Source organism: Heteronotia binoei, chromosome 12 (assembly GCF_032191835.1).
Source record: "Heteronotia binoei isolate CCM8104 ecotype False Entrance Well chromosome 12, APGP_CSIRO_Hbin_v1, whole genome shotgun sequence".
Classification (NCBI taxonomy): Eukaryota; Metazoa; Chordata; class Lepidosauria; order Squamata; family Gekkonidae; genus Heteronotia; species Heteronotia binoei.
Genome location: NC_083234.1, coordinates 63,660,187 through 63,684,562, shown reverse-complemented (window position 1 = coordinate 63,684,562; position 24,376 = coordinate 63,660,187). Strand labels below are relative to the sequence as shown.

Sequence of the window (24,376 nt, the reverse complement as noted above, 5' to 3'; positions counted from 1 at the left end):
TTCACAACCTCTACATTTTATTGTGCTCTTTCTTTCTTACCCCCCCCCCCCCCCCAAGGATACTTGCTTCTGGGCTCCATTTTTCAAACCTCCTGGGAGAATTTTGCTGAATTCTAAGATTTGACAAACTTTCTAATATTTCCCCCTACAAAAATGGGAAAATAACCAAACATATGAAGCAGACAGATGGAAATCTTCATCATGCCACTGTGGCCACATAGGAGAAAGTAATTTTAAAAGTATGATGGGATTAAGGTTTTACTATGACAATAATAATTCAAGAAGCATTTTAAGTTAGATGATGAGCTGATATAATTCAGTACACCTTCCGGAGATGTCAGGGTGTGGCATATGCAAATGAATTGTACTAATAAGCTCCGGCATCTCTTTTTCTACTACATGACCCCTGATATATGCGATTAAAGACTTGCAACTGAACTAAATGACAAATCTCTGTACACCTACATCAGAGAATGGGGTTTCTGGTTATAGTTCCATTCCATTCCATTTCCAAGATACTGAACCTAAAGAACAGAGGACAAAATATATCCTCTACAATTTCATTTAAAAACTGTTAATCATTGTGATAAACAATTTCAGTTCTCTGGTTTTTGCTGTTGGTTTTTTAGATACATTTCGTACACATTTTGTACATCTTTTATTTGCAGTCTATGTACTATTGATACATACAATGTAATGGTTTCGTATGTATTGAGGATGGTATTGAATTTTATGTCAACACAGTTTCAATTTGAAAATTAGGCACGGGCATGTGTTCTCCCTTGTCTAGAGAATCTGAAGTCACCTTTTCTTTATTTGGGCCAAACTGACAACATTTTATGAAAAGAGTACTGCTACATTTTTAGTGTTAATTGCATTTAAACGGTGTAAAGACTGAATGTGAATGGCATAAAATTAAAAAATGCATACATTTATGGAGAAAGTTTGATGAGAGATTGAAACAGCAGAGGTAAGATATTTAAAATCATCCCTATCCTATATCCATGCAAATGACTGAAATATTTGCAATCAACTATATTGTTTTGAAAAATTCCCATTGGTTGATTTTGCTGCAATTTCATACCATTTTTATGCCTTTTGCATGCAATTGATGCCAAAATAGCATCAATTAATCTTTCCATCAAATTTCATTAATGTGATCCAAGAAAAAATGACTGGGTAAGTGGAGAAGCCATAAAAGGGACTTGAATGCAAGCAGAACTGAAGAAGTCAGCTATGCTTCTTTTTTATTCTTTTAACTTCCAAAATATTTCCATAATACCGCCAAACTCTTTTTTGTTATTATTGTGATTGTATTGTGTGATGTTTATTTCCAAGTTTTGTGCCACGTGCTGGACGTGTGCGTCATTTCTTTTGAAACTACCTCAAGCAACTTTTTGAAAAGTGAGATCTATAATTATAATTATAGATCTGAAGAGTGCATTCGACTCTGTGGACAGAAACAAACTATAGAATAAACTAAAGGATCTTAAAATAGATCCCCATCTGTTAAATTTATTAAAGAATTTACATACAAATACAACTTGCCAGGAAAAAAATTCTCATCTATAGGACACCTAACTGAAAAAAATACTGGTTTGTAAAGGAGTTAAACAAGGGTGTGTGTTAGCCCCACATCTTTTTAATCTTTTCTTAAATGATATGGCACAATATCTTAGTTACATAAATGAGCACCCACCTAAATTAAATGATCTCTCAGTCCCAATATTATTGTATGCTGATGATACAACTATATTTCACTGCCACAGGAGGTGGTGGCAGCCACAAGTATAGCCACCTTCAAGAGGGGTTTAGATAAAAATATGGAGCACAGGTCCATCAGTGGCTATTAGCCACAGTGTATGTGTGTATATAAAATTTTTTGCCACTGTGTGACACAGAGTGTTGGACTTGATGGGCCATTGGCCTGATCCAACATGGCTTCTCTTATGTTCTTATACTTTCCTGCACAAGAGTCGGCCTGCAGCGATACCTGAAAGCTTTTAACAACTACTGCCAGCTTAACTCACTTGCTATAAATTATTCCACATCTAAAGTTGTATTTTTTTCTAAAAGTTGGCGACCACAAAAATGGTATATAGGCAAGCAGGAAATTGAGCAATCCAAATGCTTTAAATATTTGGGTATAAACTTTAATTACAATCTCAAATGGGCAGTTCATCATGACAGAATAATAAATATAGCTAGTTGTTCTTCATCTCAAATTAAACAGTTTTATTACAAAAAAAGGTAACCAATGTTTTCCTGCTACAATCAGAGCTCTTAATGCTAAAACATTATCACAGATTTTGTACGGTATCCCTCTGTGAATTAATGCTCTGAACCAAAAAACAGAAAATATCCAGGCTGCATTTCTGCAACAACTTTTAGGAATCCCCAACTGTGTTCCTTATTTTGTAATCTTTTCAGAAGCAGGTCAATTTCTGATTGAAACAAAAGCTTGGGCTCTAACTTCTAAATATTGGTTATGGATATTTTATAGGGCTGAACCAGCTAGCTTGCTCAACTACTTAAAAAGAGACCCTTATAACGCTGCTTGGCAAGATGGAATAATGTCGAAGCTCAAACACATGGGAATTGCAATTGACAGTCTATTTTTATCTGATGAATCTTATAATTTTAGATTTATCAAACAGAGGGTGTTTTCGCACTTACCTTTTACTGGCGCGACGACCCTCCTCACGCCGACGGATCTGCAGTGATTTCGCACTAGAAGCGCCGGCGCAGCCCATTGCGCCGGCTACTTCCGTCGCTAAGCCAGCGCAAACGGAAACCGCCAAGAAGCAGGAAAACGTTTGCGCTGGCTTAGCGACGGAAGTAGCCGGCTCTTTGGGCTGCGCCGGCGCTTCTAGTGCGAAATCACTGCAGATCCGCCGGCGTGAGGAGGGTCGTCGCGCCAGTAAAAGGTAAGTGCGAAAACACCCAGAGAATCTTAGATCTAGAATCTCATAAACTATGTCCTGTCCAATTTTATACCTGCTCTCCTGCCTCACTTGGACTTAATCAGATGGCCAGGAAAATGGCCAAATATTTATCTGAATTAGATAATACACAACATCGGAGAGTTTTTATGCTGGCTAGGATGAATGCATTTCCCTCCAATCTCTATGGGAGATTTCTTCAAGTCCCCTTTAGCAAGAGACATTGTCTATGTGGGTCAAGCTCACCGGATTCCATCTAGCATATCTTATTGAACTTCCAACTGTATACTAATCTCCGAAAGGTTCTGTTAGATAGTCTTTCCTTACTGTCCTACATTCAAGAAAATATGATTGATTGCCATTTCCTGTTAAATGACAACATAATTGATATCACAAAAGCTGTTGCCAAATTCTTGGCTGAAATTGTTAAAAATTATTCTAAGCAGGTTTTATTGTGATCTTAACCTTAGTTTAGCCTTTTATGCTTTGAACAGATATATCTGATTGTTGTTTGGTTGGCAAATCTCTGTATATCTCTTTGTTATGCAAATAAAGGTGTGATTGGATAGAAATGAAATAATTAGGTTGGTACAGCATTCTGTATCAACTGTAGCTTTCAGACCAGGGGTGGCCAAACCTGTTTAACATAAGAGCCACATAGAATAAACATCAGATGTTTGAGAGCCAAAAGACATGAACATCAGATGAAGGAAGGAAGGAAGGAAGGAAGGAAGGAAAGAAGGAAGGAAGGAAGGAAGGAAGGAAGGAAGGAAGGAAGGAAGGAAGGAAGGAAGGAAGGAAGGAAGGAAGGAAGGAAGGAAGGAAGGAAGGAAGGAAGGAAGGAAGGAAGGAAGGAAGGAAGGAAGTTCCTCTGCTCTCTTAAACTCCCTCTTTCCCATTTCCGGATGGAGGATGAGGCCATATGGGTGCAGTTCAAAAATTACTTAGTTAAGATCCTCTTCCAAGGAAGATTCACTGGGATGGAGAAGACAACGGTTCCCTTTCTTTTACCCACACTACCTGAATGAGGTCCATTCTAAATTTTAGATTTTAAGTAAGAGGTGACTGATTTTCAAATAAGAGGTGACTGATTTTGCCTGAGATTCAGGGTTTAGCTGAATGTCACCAAGTATTGTAACTAAATGCAGATTTGAGCCCTTCTCTCCAGCTTCAGCCCTACTCTCAAACCATTTCAATCCTATGCAGAGTTTTGTTGTTGTTGTTGTTGTTCAGTTGCACAGTCGAGTTCGACTCTTTGTGACCCCATGGACAAAGCCACGTCAGGCCCTCCTGTCTTCCACCATCCTCCGAAGTCTGCTCAAATTCATGTTTGTTACATCAGTAATGCTGTCCAGCCATCTCATCTTTTGCCATCCCCTTCTTCTTTTGCCTTCTGTCTTTCCCAGCATCAGGATTTTCTCCAATGATTGCTCCCTTCTCATTTGGTGGCCAAAGTATTTGAGCTTCAGCTTAAGCATCTGACCTTCCAGGGAACAGTCTGGATTGATTTCCCTTAGGACTGACTGATTTGATCTTCTTGCAGTCCAAGGGACTCTCAAGATTCTTCTCCAGCACCACAGCTCAAAAGCATCTATTCTTCTGCGCTCGGCCTTCCTTATGGTCCAGCTCTCACAGCCATACATTACTACTGGGAATACCATCGCTTTGTTGGATTTTTGTTGGCAGGGTGATATCTCTACTTTTTATTATACAGCCCAGGTTCGCTGTAGCTGTCCTCCCAAGGAGCAAACATCTTTTAATTTCATGGCTACAGTCACCACCTGCAGTGATCTTGGATCCCAGAAATGTGAAGTCTGTCATTACTTCCATGTCTTCCCCTTTTATTCGCCATGGTGTGATGGGGCTGGATGCCATGATCTTATTTTTTTTTAATGTTGAGTTTCAAGCCTATGTTTGTGCTCTCCTCTTTCACCCTCAACAAGAGGTTCTTTAGGTCCTCCTCACTTTCCGCCATTAGTGTGGTATCATCTGCATACCTGAGGTTGTTGATGTTTTCCACAGCAATCTTAATTCCGGCTTCTGCTTCATCCAGGCCAGCATTCCGCATTATGTATATAAATTAAATAAGCAGGGTGACAATATACATTCTTGTTGAACTCCTTTTCCTATTCTAAACCAATCAATTGTTCCATATTCCATTCTGACTGTTGCTTCTTGACCCTTTTACAGGTTTCTCAGGAGACATGTGAGGTGGTCTGGTACTCCCATCTCTTTAAGGAGTTGCCGCAGTTTGTTGTGATCCACACAATCAAGGGCTTTAGCATAGTCAATCAAGCAGAAATAGACGTTTTTCTGATACTCCTGTGCTTTCTCCATAATCCATCAAATGTTAGCAATTTGATCTCTAGTTCCTCTACCTCTCTGAAACCCAACTTGAACTTCTGGTAGTTCCCAATCTACGTACTGCTGAAGCCTAGCTTGTAGGATCTTTAACATGACCTTGCTGGCATGTGAAATGAGTGGAATGGTGTGATAGTTTGAACATTCCTTGGCATTACCCTTCTTTGGGATTGGGATATAAACTGACCTTTTTCAATCCTGTGGCCACTGTTCTGTTTTCCAAATTTGTTGACATAATGTGTTCATCACTTTAACAGCATCATCTTTTAGGACTTTGAATAGCTCAACTGGGATGCCATCATCTCCGCTCGCTTTGTTGTTAGTAATGCTTTCTAAGGCCCATTTGACTTCACACTCCAGGATGTCTGGCTCAAGGTCAGTGATTTCACTGTCATGGTTGTCAAGGACATTGAGGTCCTTCTTGTACAATTCTGAGTATTCTTGCCACCTCTTCCTGATCTCTTTTGCTTCTGTTAAGTCCCTACCATTTTTGTCCTTTATCATGGCCATCTTTGCACAAAACATTCCCTTGATTTCTCCTATTTCTTGAAGAGATCTCTTGTCCTTCCCATTTTATTATTTTCCTCTATTGCTTTGCATTGTTCTTTCAGGAAGGCCTTATTATCTCTCATTGCTGTTCTCTGAAAATCTGCATTCCGTTGGGTGATTTTTTCCTTTTCACCTTTGCCTTTTGCTTTCCTTTTTTCCTCAGCTACTTGTAAAGCCTCATCAGACAGCCATTTTGTTTTCTTGCATTTCTTTTTCTTTGGAATGGTACTGATTGCTGCCTTCTGTACAATGTCATGAACCTCTGTCCATAGTTCTTCTGGCATGCTGTCTATCAATTCTAGTTCCTTAAACCTATTATTCACCTCCACTGTATATTCATAAGGGATGTAATCAAAGTCAAACCTGAATGGCCTGATGGCTTCCCCAGTTTTCTTCAGTTTAAGCCTGAATTTTGCAATGAGTAGCTCATGATCTGAGCCGCAGTCAGCTCCAGGTCTTGTTTTTGCTGACTGTAAGGCACTTCTCCATCTTTGACTGCAGAGTATATAATCAATCTGATTTCTGTATTGCCCATCAGGTGATGTTCATGTGTAGAGTCGCCTTTTAGGTTGTTGGAAGAGGGTGTTCGCTATGACCAGTTTGTTCTCTTGACAAAACTCTGCTAGCCTTTGACTGGCTTCATTTTGTTCTCCAAGGCCAAACTTGTCAGTTGTTCCGGTTACCTTTTGACTTCCTACTTCGGCATTCCAGTTCACTATGATGAGGAGGACTTCTTTTTTTGGTGTTAATTCTAGAAGGTGTTGTAGATCTTCATAGAACTGGTCCACTTCAATCTTTTCTGCATCAGTGGTTGGGCCATAGACTTGGATTACTGTGATACTGGATGGTTTGCCTTGGATACAGACCAAGATCATTCTATCATTTTTGAGATTGTATCCCATTACTGCCTTCCTCACTCTCTTGTTAACTGTAAAGGCCACATCATTTCTTCTACGGGACTCTTGCCCACAATAATAGATGTAGATGTAGTGATTCTCTGAGTTAAATTCACCCATTCCCATCCATTTTAGTTCACTGATTCCCAAGATGTCGATGTTCAGTCTTGCCATCTCTTGTTTGACTACATCCAGCTTACCTTGATTCATAGATCTTACATTCCAAGTTCCAATGCAGTATTGTTCTTTGCAGCATCGGATTGTTCTTTCACCATCAGACACATCCACAACTGAGCATCCTTTCGGCTTTGGCCCAGCTGCTTCACTCTTTCTGTGATTACATGGAGTTGCCCTCCGCTCTTCCCCAGTAGCATATTGGGCACCTTCCAACCTGAGGGGCTCATCCTCCAGCGCCATATCTTTTTAGCCTTTTATTACTGTTCATGGGGTTTTCTTGGCAAGGACACTGGAGTGGTTTGCCATTTCCTTCTTTAGTGTTACTCCAGAGTTAATCCAGTCTAAGCCCATTGAAACTAGTTGACCTAGACTGGAGTAACTCAGCACAGGATTACACTGTAAGGCTGTTGAAAACAGAGTCCATATTCCCCTATGAAGAAATCCTTAGAGTGATTTGATTTATTCAATTTATAAGTGGCTGCAGGACTTTTTTGGTAGAAAAAGCCTAGCAGGAACTCATTTGCATCTTTAGCTACACCTCCGGACATCACATTGTTTCACCATTGTTTTCTACAAAAAAGCCCAGCATGAATATATTTGCATATTAGGCCACACCCCCTCATGCCAAGCCAGCTGTGTGCGTTCCTGCTCAAAAGAAGCCTTGAGTGGCCGGATGTCAGTTACTCTTTTTTGAAATCTAACCTATTTCACGAGGGTCAGTGGTACGTTAAGATGGGGGAGAAGAGCCTCATGCAGATTGCCTTGCAGAAGGGGAGGATAAAAGACAACAGCCACTACACACCAGTGGTCAGTGAATATAATGAATAAAATTATGGACCAGGAATCATCTATCTAACTCTCCTGTTTTGTGCTCTCTTGAAGGAGTCCTGCCCACAGTCTGAAGGACTACAGAATAACGGTAAGATGATCTGACTTGGGAAAGCAAAAGAGAATGGGGCTAATGTATAATTTGGGGGATGAAAATGTTGGATTTTGGTGCAAAAATAGCAGCGCCAAAACTAGGGAGGGCAGAGGGGGCACCAGCCCTGGGCACTGCTGAGAAGCAGGCATTGAATTGAGTGCCCCCCCATGTGGGGGGACAAAAATCAGCTGCTTTTGCCACCACCCCACAAGGCAGTCCCATGGCTTCCCTCCCCATTTAAACACCTTGCCAGGATGTTTAAATGGGGACAGGGAGGCAGGTCACCTGCCTTTGCCATCTCCCCGTGTGAGGCAGGGAGGTGGGATAGGCAGCCCCCTGGCTTCCCTCCCCATTTAAACACCCCACAGGAGTGCTTAAATGGAGAGGGGGAGACAGATTGCCTGCCTTTGTGGTCTCCCCACAAGGCAGGAAAGGCAGCTCCATGGCTTTCCTCCCATGAGGGTGTTTAAATGGGGAGCGGGAGGCAGATCATATGCCTCCCATTTTTTTGAGTGGGGGTGTCATTTTTTGGCTTTGCCCCCACTCAAAAAATATGTAGATCCGGCCCTGAGAAAAAAGTCTGTTGCCTCCCTGCAAGTATTGCATTCTGTGCAAGAAGTCACCTCATCTGCCAAAGCCCCCACAAGCTGGGGCACAAAAGAAACCATTGTAGTTCTATTTTATCTCTTTCTTTTTGATCATCTTTTTAGTTATCTTTTAAAAATACTTCTTTGTTTTTTTTCTTTTGTGACATGGGATATCATTTTGGTCTTCTGCTAGATGCAGGGATGGAATTCTAGCAGAAGCTCCTTTGCATATTAGGCCACACACCTCTGATGTAGCCAATCCTCCAGGAGCTTACAAGGCTCTTTTATTCTAAACTCTTGGAGGATTGGCTACATCGGGGGGGGGGGGGGGGCGGTGGCCTAATGTGCAAAGCAGCTCCTGCTAGAATTCCATCCTTAGCTAGATGTGTCACCTATGGTGCTCCTACCAAGTGTCCCCTTTGTGATCTGTAACACTATTGCTGTAAATGCTAGTTGACCAGATCTATGTTTACATTTATGGGCTCAGAAAGGCAGGCTGATATTTTCTTAACACCCATTACATCAGTGCAGAAGGGGGCTGTTTGGGGGTGGATCTTCTCCCACCAGCTAGCTGGCAGGCAGCAGATTGGAGCCCCTGAAATCAGGGAAACCCCATCTGGAATGGGAAACTGGCAGCCCTATGTTATTGGATTAGGTGTGATATGCAGAGAGGTAGTAGGCCTGGAGAAATCAGCATTTGTAATGAGACAGGAAACCTAGATCTCAATTCAGTCCAGGTGGACGCACTGTTTTGAGCTTTGCTATCAGTTGCAATTCAGCAATCTCTCTTTCTAACCGCCCTTTGACATTCCTTTGTAAGAGAACTACTACTTTTAGAAGAAGAAGATATTGGATTTATATCCCGCCCTCCACTCCAAAGAGTCTCAGAGCGGTTCACAATCTCCTTTACCTTCCTCCCCCACAACAGACACCCTGTGAGATGGGTGGGGCTGGAGAGGGCTCTCACAGCAGCTGCCCTTTCAAGGACAACCTCTGCCAGGGCTATGGCTGACCCAAGGCCATGCTAGCAGGTGCAAGTGGAGGAGTGGGGAATCAAACCCAGTTCTCCCAGATAAGAGTCCGCACACTCAACCACTACACCAAACTGGCTCTCCATTTTTAGGTCAGCAACTGAAGGTTTTAGAAGGTTAAAATGTCCCCCCACTGGTTTTTTTTTCTTAATGTTGTGATTTCTGCTGTCAGACTTATGTCCATTAATTCTTCTAAACAGGGATTGTCCTGTTTATTCAATGTAGAGAGTGGAAGGGCATTGCTGACACACGATGGCATAAATCATATTAGAGGATGAGCAGGAGTAGGAGCCTGAGTAGGTGTGGCTAATGTTGCTGGGTCCGCTGATTGTCTTGTTAGGATCTATACGAGAGCAAAGCTTGCATCTTGGTTTGTTGCAGGCCTTGGTACCAGAGTCCATGTCACTGTTAAGTAGTTTATCATTGCGGCTGAGAAGTTTGCTCATTCATTGATTCATAGACCTTTGTTGGCATATGAGCAGTTACAATGGCTGAGAAGTTGTTTTAGGTTAGAAGGCTGTCTGTAAGCAAGAAAAGTTTGGGACCCCAGTGGCTGTGTGAGGGAAGTGTCACTGTCCAGCATGGGTTGTAGGTCATTAATAGTGCCTTGAACTGGCTTGAGTTGTGAGCCATAGGTGACCACCAGTGTTGCTGTGTTGTCATTTTCTTTGGGCTTGTCTTTGGCTTTCCCAAGGCATTCTGGCTTTTCCAAAGCTTATCAACAGAAATGTGTTGGTACATTAAAAAGATTTTTAAAAAGAGAGAGAGAGGGATATGAATGGCATGGAAGCAATACCCACGGCCTTCTAGTGCCAAAGAGAGGAAGCAACATTTTACACGTTGATTTTCATTGCAGGGATTAACATTCCGTCATCCATTTCCCCATCCACAGGGAAACTGAAACAACCAATATAATGTCAATCCATTCACAAGCCTGAGAAATAGAAATGTTTTTTTTTCATACTTCGCATAAAGTAACTCATTTCAATCAATTAAAAAAGCAGACATCTTTCATAAATTGCACAGCTAAAAATACACAGGTTAAAACAAACAAGCGTAAAACTACCCATAATACTAGCTCATAAGAATCACCCAAAATTGGACTTAAGATCTTGGGCAAGGACAAAAGTAAAAAAGGTAAAGGTAAAGGTAAAGGTAAAGGTAAAGCTAGTCCCTTGTGCAAGCACCTGTCGTTGTCGACTCTGGGGTGATGCTGCTTTCACAATGTTTTCACGGCAGACGTTTTATGGGGTGGTTTGCCATTGCCTTCCCCAGTCATCTACACTTTCCCCCCAGCAAGCTGGGTACTCATTTTACCAACCTTGAAATGATGGAAGGCTGAGTCAGCCTGGAGCCAGCTGCCTGAACCAGCTTCCGCTGGGATTGAACTCAGGTCGCGAGCAGAGGGCTCCGACTGCAGCGCTGCAGCCTTACCACTCTGTGCCATGGGGCTCTTAAGGACAAAGTAGGACTCCTCAAATATTAAAGAACTCACCAAGAACTGGAAATTTGCAGGTCTGTTTATCACCACACAAAACCACTAACATTGTAAGATAATGAAATAGTCAAGTTAATATCTCTTTTGCGGAATGAATCTGTTGGATATTTAGTAGAGCAAAAGCAAGGCGGCTACATGTGTGTATCCAGTTTAAGAAAACTTTACTAAAGAAAACATGGAAAGGGTACATTGGAAGAGAAAATAGCAACATCCTGTCTAATTAGCTCTAAGCACTATTTTGTCTCTATGATGATCTAGCCTTGTGTCTTCTATCCTCTTTATGGGAACAAAGGAAATAGAAAGTTTTGTCCCTCTAGCTCCCAAATAGAGTACATGACCAAAAGCACGTAGTATCCTTGATAAACTAATTAACCAATAGCAGTTCCCTATCTCAGTGTAAGGAGTCCCATGGTGCAGAGTGGTAGGTTGCAGTACTGCAGTCTAAGCTCCACTCACAACCTGAGTTCAATTCCAGTGGAAGCTGGTGTCAGGTATCCAGCTCAAGTCTGACTCAGCCTTCCATCCTTCTGAAATTGTTAAAATGAGTACCCAGCTTGCTGGGGGTAAAGTGGAGATGACGGGGGAAGGCAAACCACCCTGTAAAAAGCCTGCTAAGGAAATGTCATGATGTGACATCACCCCATGGGTTGGTAATGACTCGATGTTTGCACAAAGGACTACCTTTACCTCAGTTAGTTATGACTAACCCCTCCTTTTATCTGGCGGGAAATAAGTGCAGCAGCTCTAATTGGTGGTAGGCTAACTAACTAAAAATTAGCATGCATAAACAAACAGGTTAACTCTTTCATGACTGAAGGGACTGAATTTACAATGCTCCACAGAATACATCTTTTAAAATGGAGATTTCTATCAAATGTCATGCACTAATTTATCTATGATCATACACAAACCTTATTATGCTAGAAGTGCAACAGTACAGCTCTAAGTGTATTCCTTCTCTAGGTAGAACATATGAACCTGCGTTATACTGTCAGACTACTGGTCCATCTTTCTGCTTGTTGTCCACTTTGACCAGCTTCCCATTATCTTAGGAAGAGAATTTGCTACCTGAGATCCTTTAACTGGGATTGAGCTTGGTACTTTCTTCTTGCAAAGCATATTCCACTGAGCTACAGCCAAGGGCAGTCCATATTGCCATCCAGCACACACAGCCTGAGTTGCTGGCAAACCAGTGAGCATGCATGTTATCATGTCCTGTATTATTGATAACACATTCATTAAGAAATCTAAAAATTATTAATCGAGCATATATATGAATTTAGCAATTAATTAAAGGCACACAGAGACATAAGAGATTATTTATTGAATTTATTGTATTTTGCCCATGGTGTACATGGGAGATCCGGGCCCTACCTGATTTGATGCCATTTCATAGAGCTGTTCCTCCGGGCCTTCGGTCAAGACAGTGGACATCCTTATTTCCATCTGCTTGGCCTTCCTTGCCTGCCATGATAGTAGATTATTTTATCTTAATTTATTATTTCATCTCTGGGCCTACCGCTGTACGAATATATAGAATGCACCCCATGGGAACTACTGCCTTTGATATATGCATTATCTGTTTTATTGTATTTTATGGTGTTGGCTTGTAGTTTTTAATTGTTTTAACTCTTGTTGTGATCCGCCCTGAGCCTGCTTGCGGGAAAGGGCAGAATACAAATTAACAGAAATAAATAAATAATGCATCTTTGGAATTAGGGCAGATAAAGTTGGAAGGGGCCATCCAGGCCATCTAATCCAACCCCCTGCTCAGTGCAGGATCAGCCTAGAGCATCCCTGACAAGTGTTTGTCCAGCTGCTGCTTAACGACGGCTAAGGAGGGGGCGCTCACCACCTCCCTTGGTAGCTGATTCCACTGTTGAACAACTCTTCCTATAAAAAAGTTTTTTCTTAATAGCCAGACGGTACCTTCCCACCCTTAATTTAAACCCATTATTGCGAGTCCTCTTCTCGGCTGCCGACAAGAACAACACCTAACTATCCTCTGCTGCCAACACCTAACTATCCTAGAGTCCAGTCCGCAGTCCTCCAGTTTGCCCATCAGAACATCATGGGAAACCCTGTCAAAAGCTTTACTGAAATCCAGGGAAACAACATCAACGATGGGCATCACTTGCTACCGACCTCCCCGCCTCATTCCATCCCAGCACTACAAGATCTGTTGGACCTGGACAATAGGTCACATCTGTGAGGCGGAATCTGCCATCTTTGTCTGTCTAATTTTAGATTTTAAATTTTAAACTAGTCTTTTACTGTTGACTGTTTTTATGATGTAACCCGCCCTGAGCCTGTTCTACGGGAAGGGCAGGCTAAAAATAAAATAAAATAAAATCAATCAATAAACAGCATTCCCTCGATCCAGTAAGCTCATCACTCGATCAAACATAAGAACATAAGAGAAGCCATGTTGGATCAGGCCAACGGCCCATCAAGTCCAACACTCTGTGTCACACAGTGGCAAAAAATTTTATATACACACATACACTGTGGCTAATAGCCACTGATGGACCTGTGCTCCATATTTTTATCTAAACCCCTCTTGAAGGTGGCTATACTTGTGGCCGCCACCACCTCCTGTGGCAGTGAATTCCACATGTTAATCACCCTTTGGGTGAAGAAGTACTTCCTTTTATCCGTTTTAACCTGTCTGCTCAGCAATTTCATCGAATGCCCACAAGTTCTTGTATTGTGAGAAAGGGAGAAAAGTACTTCCTTCTCTACTTTCTCCATCCCATGCATTATCTTGTAAACCTCTATCATGTCACCCCGCAGTCGACGTTTCTCCAAGCTAAAGAGTCCCAAGCGTTTCAACCTTTCTTCATAGGGAAAGTGCTCCAGCCCTTTAATCATTCTAGTTGCCCTTCTCTGGACTTTCTCCAATGCTATAATATCCTTTTTGAGGTGCGGTGACCAGAACTGCACACAGTACTCCAAATGAGACCGCACCATCGATTTATACAGGGGCATTATGATACTGGCTGATTTGTTTTCAATTCCCTTCCTAATAATTCCCAGCATGGCGTTGGCCTTTTTTTATTGCAAACACACACTGTCTTGACATTTTCAGTGAGTTATCTACCACGACCCCAAGATCTCTCTCTTGGTCAGTCTCTGCCAATTCACACCCCATCAACTTGTATTTGTAGCTGGGATTCTTGGCCCCAATGTGCATTACTTTGCACTTGGCCACATTGAACCGCATCTGCCACATTGACGCCCACTCACCCAGCCTAAACAGATCCCTTTGGAGTTCCTCACAATCCTCTCTGGTTCTCACCACCCTGAACAATTTAGTGTCATCCGCAAACTTGGCCACTTCACTGCTCACTCCCAACTCTAAATCATTTATGAACAAGTTAAAGAGCATGGGACCCAGTACCGAGCCCTGCGGCACCCCACTGCTTACCGTCCTCCACTGCGAAGACTGCCCATTTATACTCACTCTCTGCTTCCTATTACTCAGCCAGTTTTTGATCCACAAGAGGACCTGTCCTTTTACTCCATGACTCTCAAGCTTTCTAAGGAGCCTTTGATGAGGAACTTTATCAAAAGCTTTCTGGAAGTCAAGGTAAACAACATCTATCGGGTCTCCTTTGTCCACATGTTTGTTTACCCCCTCAAGAAATGTAACAGGTTAGTGAGGCAAGATCCTCCCTTGCAGAACCCATGCTGAGCTTCCTCAATAACCCGTGTTCATCAATGTGCCTACTCATTCTGTCCTTGATAATGGTTTCTACCAACTTTCCCGGTATTGAAGTCAGACTGACTGGCCTGTAATTTCCCGGATCTCCTCTGGAACCTTTTTTAAAGATGGGGGTGACATTTGCTACCTTCCAGTCCTCAGGAACGGAGGCAGATTTCAATGAAAGATTACAGATTTTTGTTAGAAGATCCACAAGTTCAATTTTGAGTTCTTTCAGAACTCTCGGATGTATGCCATCCGGACCCGGTGACTTATTAGTTTTTAATTTGTCTATCAGTTGTAGGACCTCCTCTTTTGTCACCTCAATCTGACTCAGGTCTTTCAACACCCCTTCCAAAGAAGGAAATGAGGTTGGTCTGGCAGGACCTGTTGGGGACAAATCCATGCTGACTTCTCCGAATCATCAAGTGGTCCTTTAGATGCTTGCAGGCTGATCCCTTTAAAACCTGCTCCAGGATCTTCCCTCAGACTGAATTGCCTGTCATAAGATCTAAGTGGGCAGCTGTGTTGGTCTGAAGCAGTAGAATAACGCTGGAGTCAAGTGTCACCTTTAAGACCAATGAAGTTTTATTCAGAATGTAAGCTTTTGCATGCATGCATACTTCTTCAGATGAGGGGATAGGGTACAGTGGGCTGAAATACATGTAGTTGGTGGGTTAAGTGTGTAAACTGATATAAAGTTAAGATCAAATGACGAAATAGTGTAATAAATTGGAAGACCATTTGGTCTGGATAGCAATAAAGGGTAATAAAAGTTGCCTGTTAATTGCTGTTGCCGCAAGGCTAGGTAAAACAAAAGGACATGTATTTCCCAGTGATGTTCTTGTCTACCTAATTTACTTTTTAACAAAGCAGGAGTCGAGTGCACCTTTAAGACCAACCAAGTTTTATTTAGAACGTACGCTTTTGTGTGCTTAGAGAGCACACGAAAGGTTACGTTCTGAGTAAAACTTGGTCTTAAAGGTGCACATGACTCCTGCTTTGTTCAACTGTTTCAGCCCAACAGGGCTGCCCACTTGGATCTTACTTTTTAACATCATTTTATACATTATAAACATCATTCTGATTTGCCATTAGGAAAAAAGAATACATAAAATGAAAATGGGTTAAGTATATGTAATGAGATAGACAGCCAATATCCCTTATTTGAGTATGTCAATACAAAAAATTATTCTGATACACTATTCCAAAAGAGAAATACATTGGAATACTGTGGATGTATAGCTATACTCAGTGAGAGTGGGTTTAGCATATGTAATAAGTTAAAAGCCTGAAATAAGTTCATCTTCCCTAGGGTTGCCTGTTATGGACAGCATTGACTCTGGGACATGGATAAATCTTTCTCAACAACTGCTCCTGAGATACTTTCATTGGATATGCTAGAGATTAGACCCCGGAGATTCAGTCTGCAATATAAGTAGTCTACAATCATTTATAGGTTGAACATAACAGGCTGTCTTAGACCAAGCCAGACCATTGGTACATCCAATATGCAAGCCCAAATACAAAATCTAATAATTAAAAATGAAATGGAGAACTCTTAAAATGTTGAATTTCACTTTGGGGGAGAAAGACTGGGCACTCCAAAATCCAGAAGAAATTTGAATGGGGAAAAGTTTGGAAGCATCCTACGGAAAATGGCAGGTTCGATCCAACCAGTATTTCTATTAATGAAAAAGGGAGGAGGGAGTCCTATTTGTCCACCAGAAAGGCTATAGTAGGTTTCAGGAATCTGCATGGAGGAAAGTCACAAGTGGCAGGGACTGCAACGGAGGGGAATTGGGTAAGATTGAATGACAAAATTGGCCAGCTCTAGCCCATTTTTTTGCTGGCTACCAACCCTTATGTAGACAGACAATGAAGAAGAAGGAGGAGGAGGAGGAGAAAGAGAAGAAGGAGGAGGAGGAGGAAAAGAAAAAGAAGGAGAAGGAAAAAGAAAAAGAGAAGGAGAAGGAAAAGGAGAAGAAGAAATTAGATTTATACCCCACCTTTCACTTGGAATCTCAGTCTGGAGTACAACAGACACCCTGTGAGCAATGCTCCCTCTAAGTTGTGAAGTCCTGTGAGCAAAAATTCTACTTCATGAGCTACTGGCATTAAAGTTGTGAGCAAGCAATTTGGCTACTGCATAAATTAGTGTGCTCTGAGGCCACCCTTCCTTAGCTAAGAGAAAAATGTGTGAGCCAGAGGCTAAAAACTGTGAGCTAGCTCACACTAACTCATCTTAGAGGGATAACTCAGCAATATCAAATTGCCTCCACTCCTCCCATGCATCCCCTAGCTGATATAAGACAGATGACATAGCCTTAATGTAGTGGATCAAATCAACAAAGGCAGCAGGGAGGCCTCAGATTGACAAAAGGAGGAGGAGGAGGGAGGGAGATTCAAAGAGTAGCTGAATGTCAAGCAGTGAGGTATTCAAACAGAGGTGTCATTTGCATATATCAACATTTCCACAACGATGCTGGCTCAAAAAAATGGCCATCCTAGTAGCAGCAATCATGGCCACTGTACGGACCATATGAAGGCGCTCTGAAAACCCAGGTTATACCGTTTTCCCGGTATTAAAAGAGGTCTATTAAAATGTAATGAGGGGGAACTAGACTTTTGATCATCATGCAAACACTTTGCTTTGCGGTGAGAGTGTTTTGACAGTGAACAGAAGCTGAAATATATAAAAAATGAAGAGATTGTTCAATCAAATTAGCAAGGTCTTTCAAGACGGGCCTGCATTGCTGATTGGAATCAGTACTATTAAAACCAACCAATAAATCCTTGTCCATTATTTCTTTCAGATTTTACTGAGCACCGGGTGCTCTTAGCTAAACACCAAGCAGTACAGAAAGGCCATTTGATTCACCCATGCACACATATTCATTATTCAACTGCCAGTCCTCAAGGGACAAATTGGAAACAATCCACTGGTCTTTAATGGAGATTAATATGCTACGGGCTAATTGAATGTTCATTGAAGAGGTATCTTGCATGTGTTTGCTGGCATAGCATAGGCCATGGATAATGCATTCAAAAAAGGACAACTTTTTTGACACAGAGTTTATCCGATGATTTCGATTTATTTAGCTTTGGTTGCTGCATCAGGGGCTGAACGCAGTGCAGGAGTCGTAGCGGATAACTGAAATGAACAACAGCCATGTCGAACCATCTGAAGACTCTGAAAAATTTGGGAGATTAATGTCCATTGGAGGTCACCCTTCCTTCTCACAGTTGTTGATGGTGATGCCCAGGGGTCGCTTTGTAGAAAGATGAGTGGTAGAGCTCATTAGCATAACTCATTAGCATATGCTCCCCCCACCAACCAAAAGCAATCCGACACAAGAAAGAAGAGTCCCGGACGAGTGAGGCCTGCTTGGGCTGGCTAGAGATCCAGCCAGCCCAAGCAGGCGTCTCTCCCTTGGGGCTCTCTTTGCCCCCCCCCCCAGTCAAAAGGCCAGCAAGCCACCCGCCACCCAAAAATCACATAAGAAGCGAAGAAAGTGTGACACAGGCTTCTTCAGGGGTTAATGAAGGTTGCTGGGGGTGTGGCAAAGCTCCTTCTGGCTGGCTGGCTGCCCGCTCTCCTAATCCAGGGATTGTTATGCAGCTGCACCTACCATTCAATGGACAAGGTAGGCAGGGAGGAAGAGGGTAACCATCAGAAAAATTCAGGAGCTGCACTCCTCTGAGCTCCTGCTGAATTCAAGGCCTGTTGATGCCAATTTTTTCTCAGTTGTGGTGAAAAATCCCAGATATGATGATAATCTTTTCCAAAACATTTGACCTCAGGGTTTAAAGCAGTGAAAATGTGAGATGCTATGCTATGAAAACTGACAGACAACAGTGTTGATTAGTAAGTCTGCAAAGCACAGCACTCCTCCCACTGTTTAGTGCAGGGGTCCTCAAACTTTTTAAGTAGGGGGCCAGTTCACTGTCCCTCAGACTGTTGGAGGGCCAGACTGTTGTGGTGGCTGCCGTTACTGTACAAGGCCGCGGGCCGTCAGTTCTCCGTCTTCTGCATCTCTCTCCCTTCCCCACACCACACACCCCAGCCTAGGAACTCACCTCACCTTGGTATCGCCTCACACTGTCTCTGCTGCCTCAGCCCAGTGCCGGAAGTGTGCATTGCTAACGCGAGTTTAGGTCAAACGTCACTTCCAGTCTGATTTTGCCATAACCCGGTGGGCCGCATAAACGTCCTCAGTGGGCCGCATCTGGCCCGCGGGCTGTAGTTTGAGGACCCCTGGTTTAGTGCTTCAGGGATTAAGTTAATAGGAGGAAAAGTTGGCAGCAAAGTTTTGGTATGGGGGAAGTTGTAGAAAAAGATGTTTCCTCCTGCTCTGGGTTGGGGTGATGACTCCAACATCCTGCCCTTCAGCCAGTCATACAATTGTCTGCCGGGGAACATGGAAGAGAGGAGGAGGAAATGGATTAAACGTTCATTAATTTTGCAGCTAGAACAGGACAATAGAAGCAGATCTCTCTACTGAAGTCAACATTCCTCCCCTGGGGTAGAATTCTAGCAGGAGCTCCTTTGCATATTAGACCCCCCCCCCCCGATGTAGCCAATCCTCCAAGAGCTTACAAGGCTCTTTTTTGTAAGCTCTTGGAGTATTGGTTACATTGGGGGTGTGGCCTAATATGCAAAGGAGCTCTTGTTAGAATTGCACCCCTGCCCCTCCCCAATAAATGGAATATGAAACACACCCAAACTGACCATATTATTTCTGTTCCTCCTGGGGTTACACTTCCACTGATCAGCATGACCGCCTTAGAAGATGAAGATGATATTGGATTTAGATCCCACTCTCCACTCAGAGTCTCAGAGTGGCTCACAATCTCCTTTATCTTCCTCCCGCCCCCCCCCCCCCCGGGACTGAGAGGACTCTCACAGCAGCTGCCCTTTCAAGGACAACTCCTATGAGAGCTAGGGCTGACCCAAGGCCATTCCAGCAGCTGCAAGTGGAGGAGTGGGGAATGAAACCTGGTTCTCACAGATAAGAGTCCACACACTTCACCACTACATCATAAAGAAAAAGGATGTGATCATTTCAAACAAAGCCTGGCTCATCAACACTGATGTGGCCTCCTGCCAGGAACTGCTCTGATTGCCTCCCCCCCCCCCCCAAAAAAAGCCTGGGTGCAGTTCACTGAGCATGCTCTGGCTTTAATTTAAGAAATTTTCCCAGTTAAACCCAAATCCAGGAGGTGTGGATCACAGCATACAGCAGCATTTTGGAACAGCGGTAGAATGGAACTGGAGACAATCCTTCATTCTGTTCAGTTTTCACAATCCAATGGCTATCTGGTGGTGGAGAGGCTAATATTTATATTTTTAAGGGACCATTTTATCCTTCATTCAGGAAAATGGAAACCAAGATCAGGATCAATACTATTCTTTGTAAATGTTGATGTGGCCCACTCCATATATAAGACCCCAGACTATTTCTTCTCTCCCCTCCCCCCCACACACTGCATTCCTTCAAAAGGAGGCCGGCAGACTTATATGCTGCCATTCATAGGCTCACGACATACAATGAAACATAAAATAATAAAACATCAAAAAGCATAATGGAAAAACTCTTAACAGCACTGAAATTCAGCAGCCCCAAAAAATAGCCACTCAGGAAAAGACCGCCCCCCCCCCCAAGCCTATCAAATTCAGTCTCCCAAAGCAACCTGAGGAAGTGTGCATAGACACAAAAGCTTATACCCAGAATAAAACTTTGTTAATCTTAAAGGTGCCACTGAACTCAAACTTGGTTCTGAAATTAGGGACGTTATTGAATTTCATGGTTTGGTTTCATTAGACAGTTCAAGGTTCTTTTATGATTTATCCACATTTGGAGTAAAAACTGCAGAAATCTTTTTCTTCATCTATAACAGGGGTGCCCAAACTGTGACTCAGGAGCCACATGTGGTTCTTTCACACATATTGTGTGGCTCTCGAAGCCCCCACAACCCAGTCAGTGGCTTGGAGAAAGCATTCAAAGTTGAAATTGTTGTCTTTCCACCTCTACTTCTCCCACCTTCCTTCCTTCCTTCCTTCCTTCCTTCCTTCCTTCCTTCCTTCCTTCCTTCCTTCCTCCCTCCCTCCCTTCCTGTTTAGTGTAGTGGTTAAGTGTGCGGACTCCTATCTGGGAGAACTGGGTTTGATTCCCCACTCCTCCACTTGCACCTGCTAGCATGGCCTTGGGTCAGCCATAGCTCTGACAGAGGTTGTCCTTGAAAGAGCAGCTGCTGTGAGAGCCCTCTCCAGCCCCACCCACCTCACAGGGTGTCTGTTGTGGGGGAGGAAGGTAAAGGAGATTGTGAGCAACTCTGAGACTCTTTGGAGTGGAGGGCGGGATATAAATCCAATATCATCATCATCTTCCTTCCCGTCTTGAGGCTCTCAAACATCTGATGTTCACGTCTTGCAGCTTTCAAACATCTGAAGTTTATTCTATGTGGCTCTTATGTTAAGCAAGTTTGGCTACCCCTGATTTATAATATAATTAAAGAGCATTTTTTAAAATATAAATTGCATATCCATGGTGCTAACGTTTATTTATTTATTTTATTTATTCCGGGATTTATATCCCGCCCTTCCCACGAGTGGCTCAGGGCGGCTTACAACAAACAATAAAACAATAAAATCGGAACAAAGTAATTACATTTAAAATCAAGCATTTAAAAACCTAAAAACCTTAAAATTATTTAGCATTAAAACTATACAGTAATCACAGAAATCTAGAAAGCTACATTTATCCAGTCAGGCGTAAGCTAACCGGAAGAGGGTCGTCTTACAGGCCCTGCGGAACTGAGTAAGAGAAACACACAAACACGTTGTGTAAGAGAAACACACAAAAGCAGGAAATGTAGTTAAAAAAAATCTCAGTCTGGACAAAACTCTCTCTCTCTCTCTCTCTCTCTCTCTCGGCTTGACTTCGCGAACGAAGATTTAAGAAGGGTGCAGTAGTCTACGTCTGCTGCAGGCTCACTGGTGGCTGACAAGACCAATGCGGGACAGGCAGGGAAAAGTCTGATTTGGGGTTGGTGCTGTAGCAGTGCATGTAGGCGGTTCAGGGTATTGGTCGCCTGATGCTGACCCGGAGATGAAAGCATTTTTCGGCAGCACCCTGAACGACCAAGCAGCCTTATCTAGGGACAGCACTGCTTGCTCCACACGGAGAGGGGCCTAGAAAAGGACAAAACTCAGTCTGGTCAAAAATAACATCCCTCATCAGGTTCAAAAAAGCAAAAGCAATGGTAAAATACAGAGATTACTGCTGAAACAGTTGAGTCTTGCAGTATTTTTGACAGATGAGAAGGAAGAAGCTAATCCTGAACTCCCAATCTCTAAGTAGGGCCTGGAGTTCTCCCAGAATTATAACTAGTCCCCAGAGTGCAGAGCTCAGCTGTTGTTGAGTTCTCTCGGTCCAAATTACGCTTTTGAACTTGTGACATATAAATCAGTTGCTTCATTGATGCAAGGCTAGGTTGTTACTTGAAGAATCTGTGAGCTGTTGAAAGCCGTTTTTGTCATTCCAGGAGGTCAAACTCAACGTTTCTGCGCAAAGCCAGTAGAGGGCTCTGATCTCTCACATTGAGAGTTCAGCATGCAACCAAAGGGGTTTCTAAAATGTTAAAGCAGGAACACTGCTCTGTGGCACTTGATACTGTGTGACTTTTGTTTGGGGTAAAACTGGGACAGTGTCCTGAGACTTACAATGCCATTTGGTGGTGGGGGGGGGAGCATTCCTTAACTTCATCTCCCAGGAAGGAAAGACATCTCATGGAGACAGAGAGAAATAGGCATCTGCACCTGCTACCAACCTCTACTTCCTGGTCTGACTAATGCTTCCTCGAAGAGCCAAATATTGCTTGCGCAGATGCAAAAGCAAATAACCTTCTCTAAATCTCTCTCCCTATGAAATCTGAACTTCAGGATACTTAAATCCTAACACAAAAGGAGAAAACAACAACAAATGTGTACAAAGCACACAATAGTGTATATATATATACACACACACACACAAAGGCATTCTTATTTGTCTATGTTTGTTTCCAATAATACCAAATACACAGTATATCAAAATGTTTCACAAAAGGAAAGCATCCACAGTATTTCAGTGTGCAGAGAATATCCAGTCCTTCTCCCTCCTTGTTCAGTCCTGAGTGGTATCCAAATTCCTTACAAATCCTGGCTCCAGAGGTGATGTTCCCTTACGTGCCCATCAACTTGGATCATGTTTCGCATACAATGCTTCCTCTAAGAGCCAATCTGTTGTGTAAAGGGTAACACCTAGTAAACAAAGTATCTACAAGATACAAAAGATATAACACATACAGTACCTGCTCAATTTCTCTTTTTGATATCAACTAAGACCACTTGATCAAATTTCCAATAGGCACTAGCTCAATACCATATCATTACACCAATTCCTTATATTCAAATATATTACAACTATATTACAAAGAAATCTTACAGAACACAGTTGCGCTCCATTATGATCTGCCTTGTTTCATATAAGAATGGAGTGCAACTGTGTTCTGTAAGATTTCTTTGTAATATAGTTGTTGTATCTTTGAAAGCAGAAATGATATGAGATACCTTTAAGAAGTTGATTAGTAACACCTGTAACTTCTTATATAAGGAATTGGTGTAATGATATGGTATTGAACTAGTGCCTATTGGAAATTTCATCAAGTGGTCTTAGTTGACATCAAAAAGAGAAATTGAGCGGGTACTGTATGTGTTATATCTTTTGTATCTTGTAGATACTTCGTTACCCTTTACACAACGGATTGGCTCTTCGAGGAAGCATTGTATGCGAAACGTGATCCAAGTTGATGGGCACGTAAGGGAACATCACCTCTGGAGCCAGGATTTGTAAGGAACTTGGATACCACCCAGGACTGAACAAGAAGGGAGAAGGACTGGATATTCTCTGGACATTGAAATACTGTGGAGCCTTTCCTTTTGTGAAACATTTTGATATACTGTGTATTTGGCATTACTGGAAACAAACATAGACAAGTAAGGATTCCTTTGTATATATATTTTAGTGTGTGGTTTTGTACACAGTTGTTGTTGCTTTATCTGCTATAGACTGTGTTGCCACTTTTGTATGGCCTAGCGCAAATGGAGCATTAGGAGCACAGAACACTCATATTGCAAGCCCACTGGCTGGCAAATGTGTTAATAGGAAGATAGTTTGTGGCAGGATGCTGGTCCAATTAGCATAGTAGTTGCTATTCCATTGGGTCTCAGGAAGGGGTGGTGGTGGTAGGACATCGTTTTAGCCAGAGAAGACTGGGGCTGGGGGAGGAGGTAATGCTCATCTAAACTTGCACTGATAGCAGTGGCTCTTTATAGCCACCAAAACGTATATTTTGCCCATGCAACGGAATGCGATGGTAATGAGCTGGTCAAATGGACGGCATCATAAGCAATATCATGAGCTAGGTTAGCAGAAGCTTTCAGTGTATAATGCTTCCAATAAATTTAGTGCCTTTACAGAGTGACTGCATGAAGAATGGTCCCTGCCCTGAGGAGCTTCCAATCTAATATGATTTCTATTTTAATTTCATGGATTATTTCAGCCGGACCTACTGTGAGTCCCACAAAGACTATGCCAACTGAAAAAGCTGCTGCATATCTCCAAGGTCAGTGAAGGCATTTAAGACATTTTTAAGAAAACTAATGGATT

General features: G+C 42.5%; 1 protein-coding gene across 1 annotated transcript in view; it reads left to right on the top strand.

Annotated features, from left to right (window-relative positions):
• The window catches only part of TNFSF8 (TNF superfamily member 8), a 62,255-nt gene that overhangs the window by 30,017 nt on the left and 7,862 nt on the right, over positions 1-24,376 (top strand). Inside the window, exons 2-3 of the mRNA XM_060250628.1 lie at positions 7,808-7,844; positions 24,270-24,332. Coding sequence (XP_060106611.1) covers positions 7,808-7,844; positions 24,270-24,332 — 100 coding nt within the window. The remainder of the gene's footprint in view (positions 1-7,807; positions 7,845-24,269; positions 24,333-24,376) is intronic.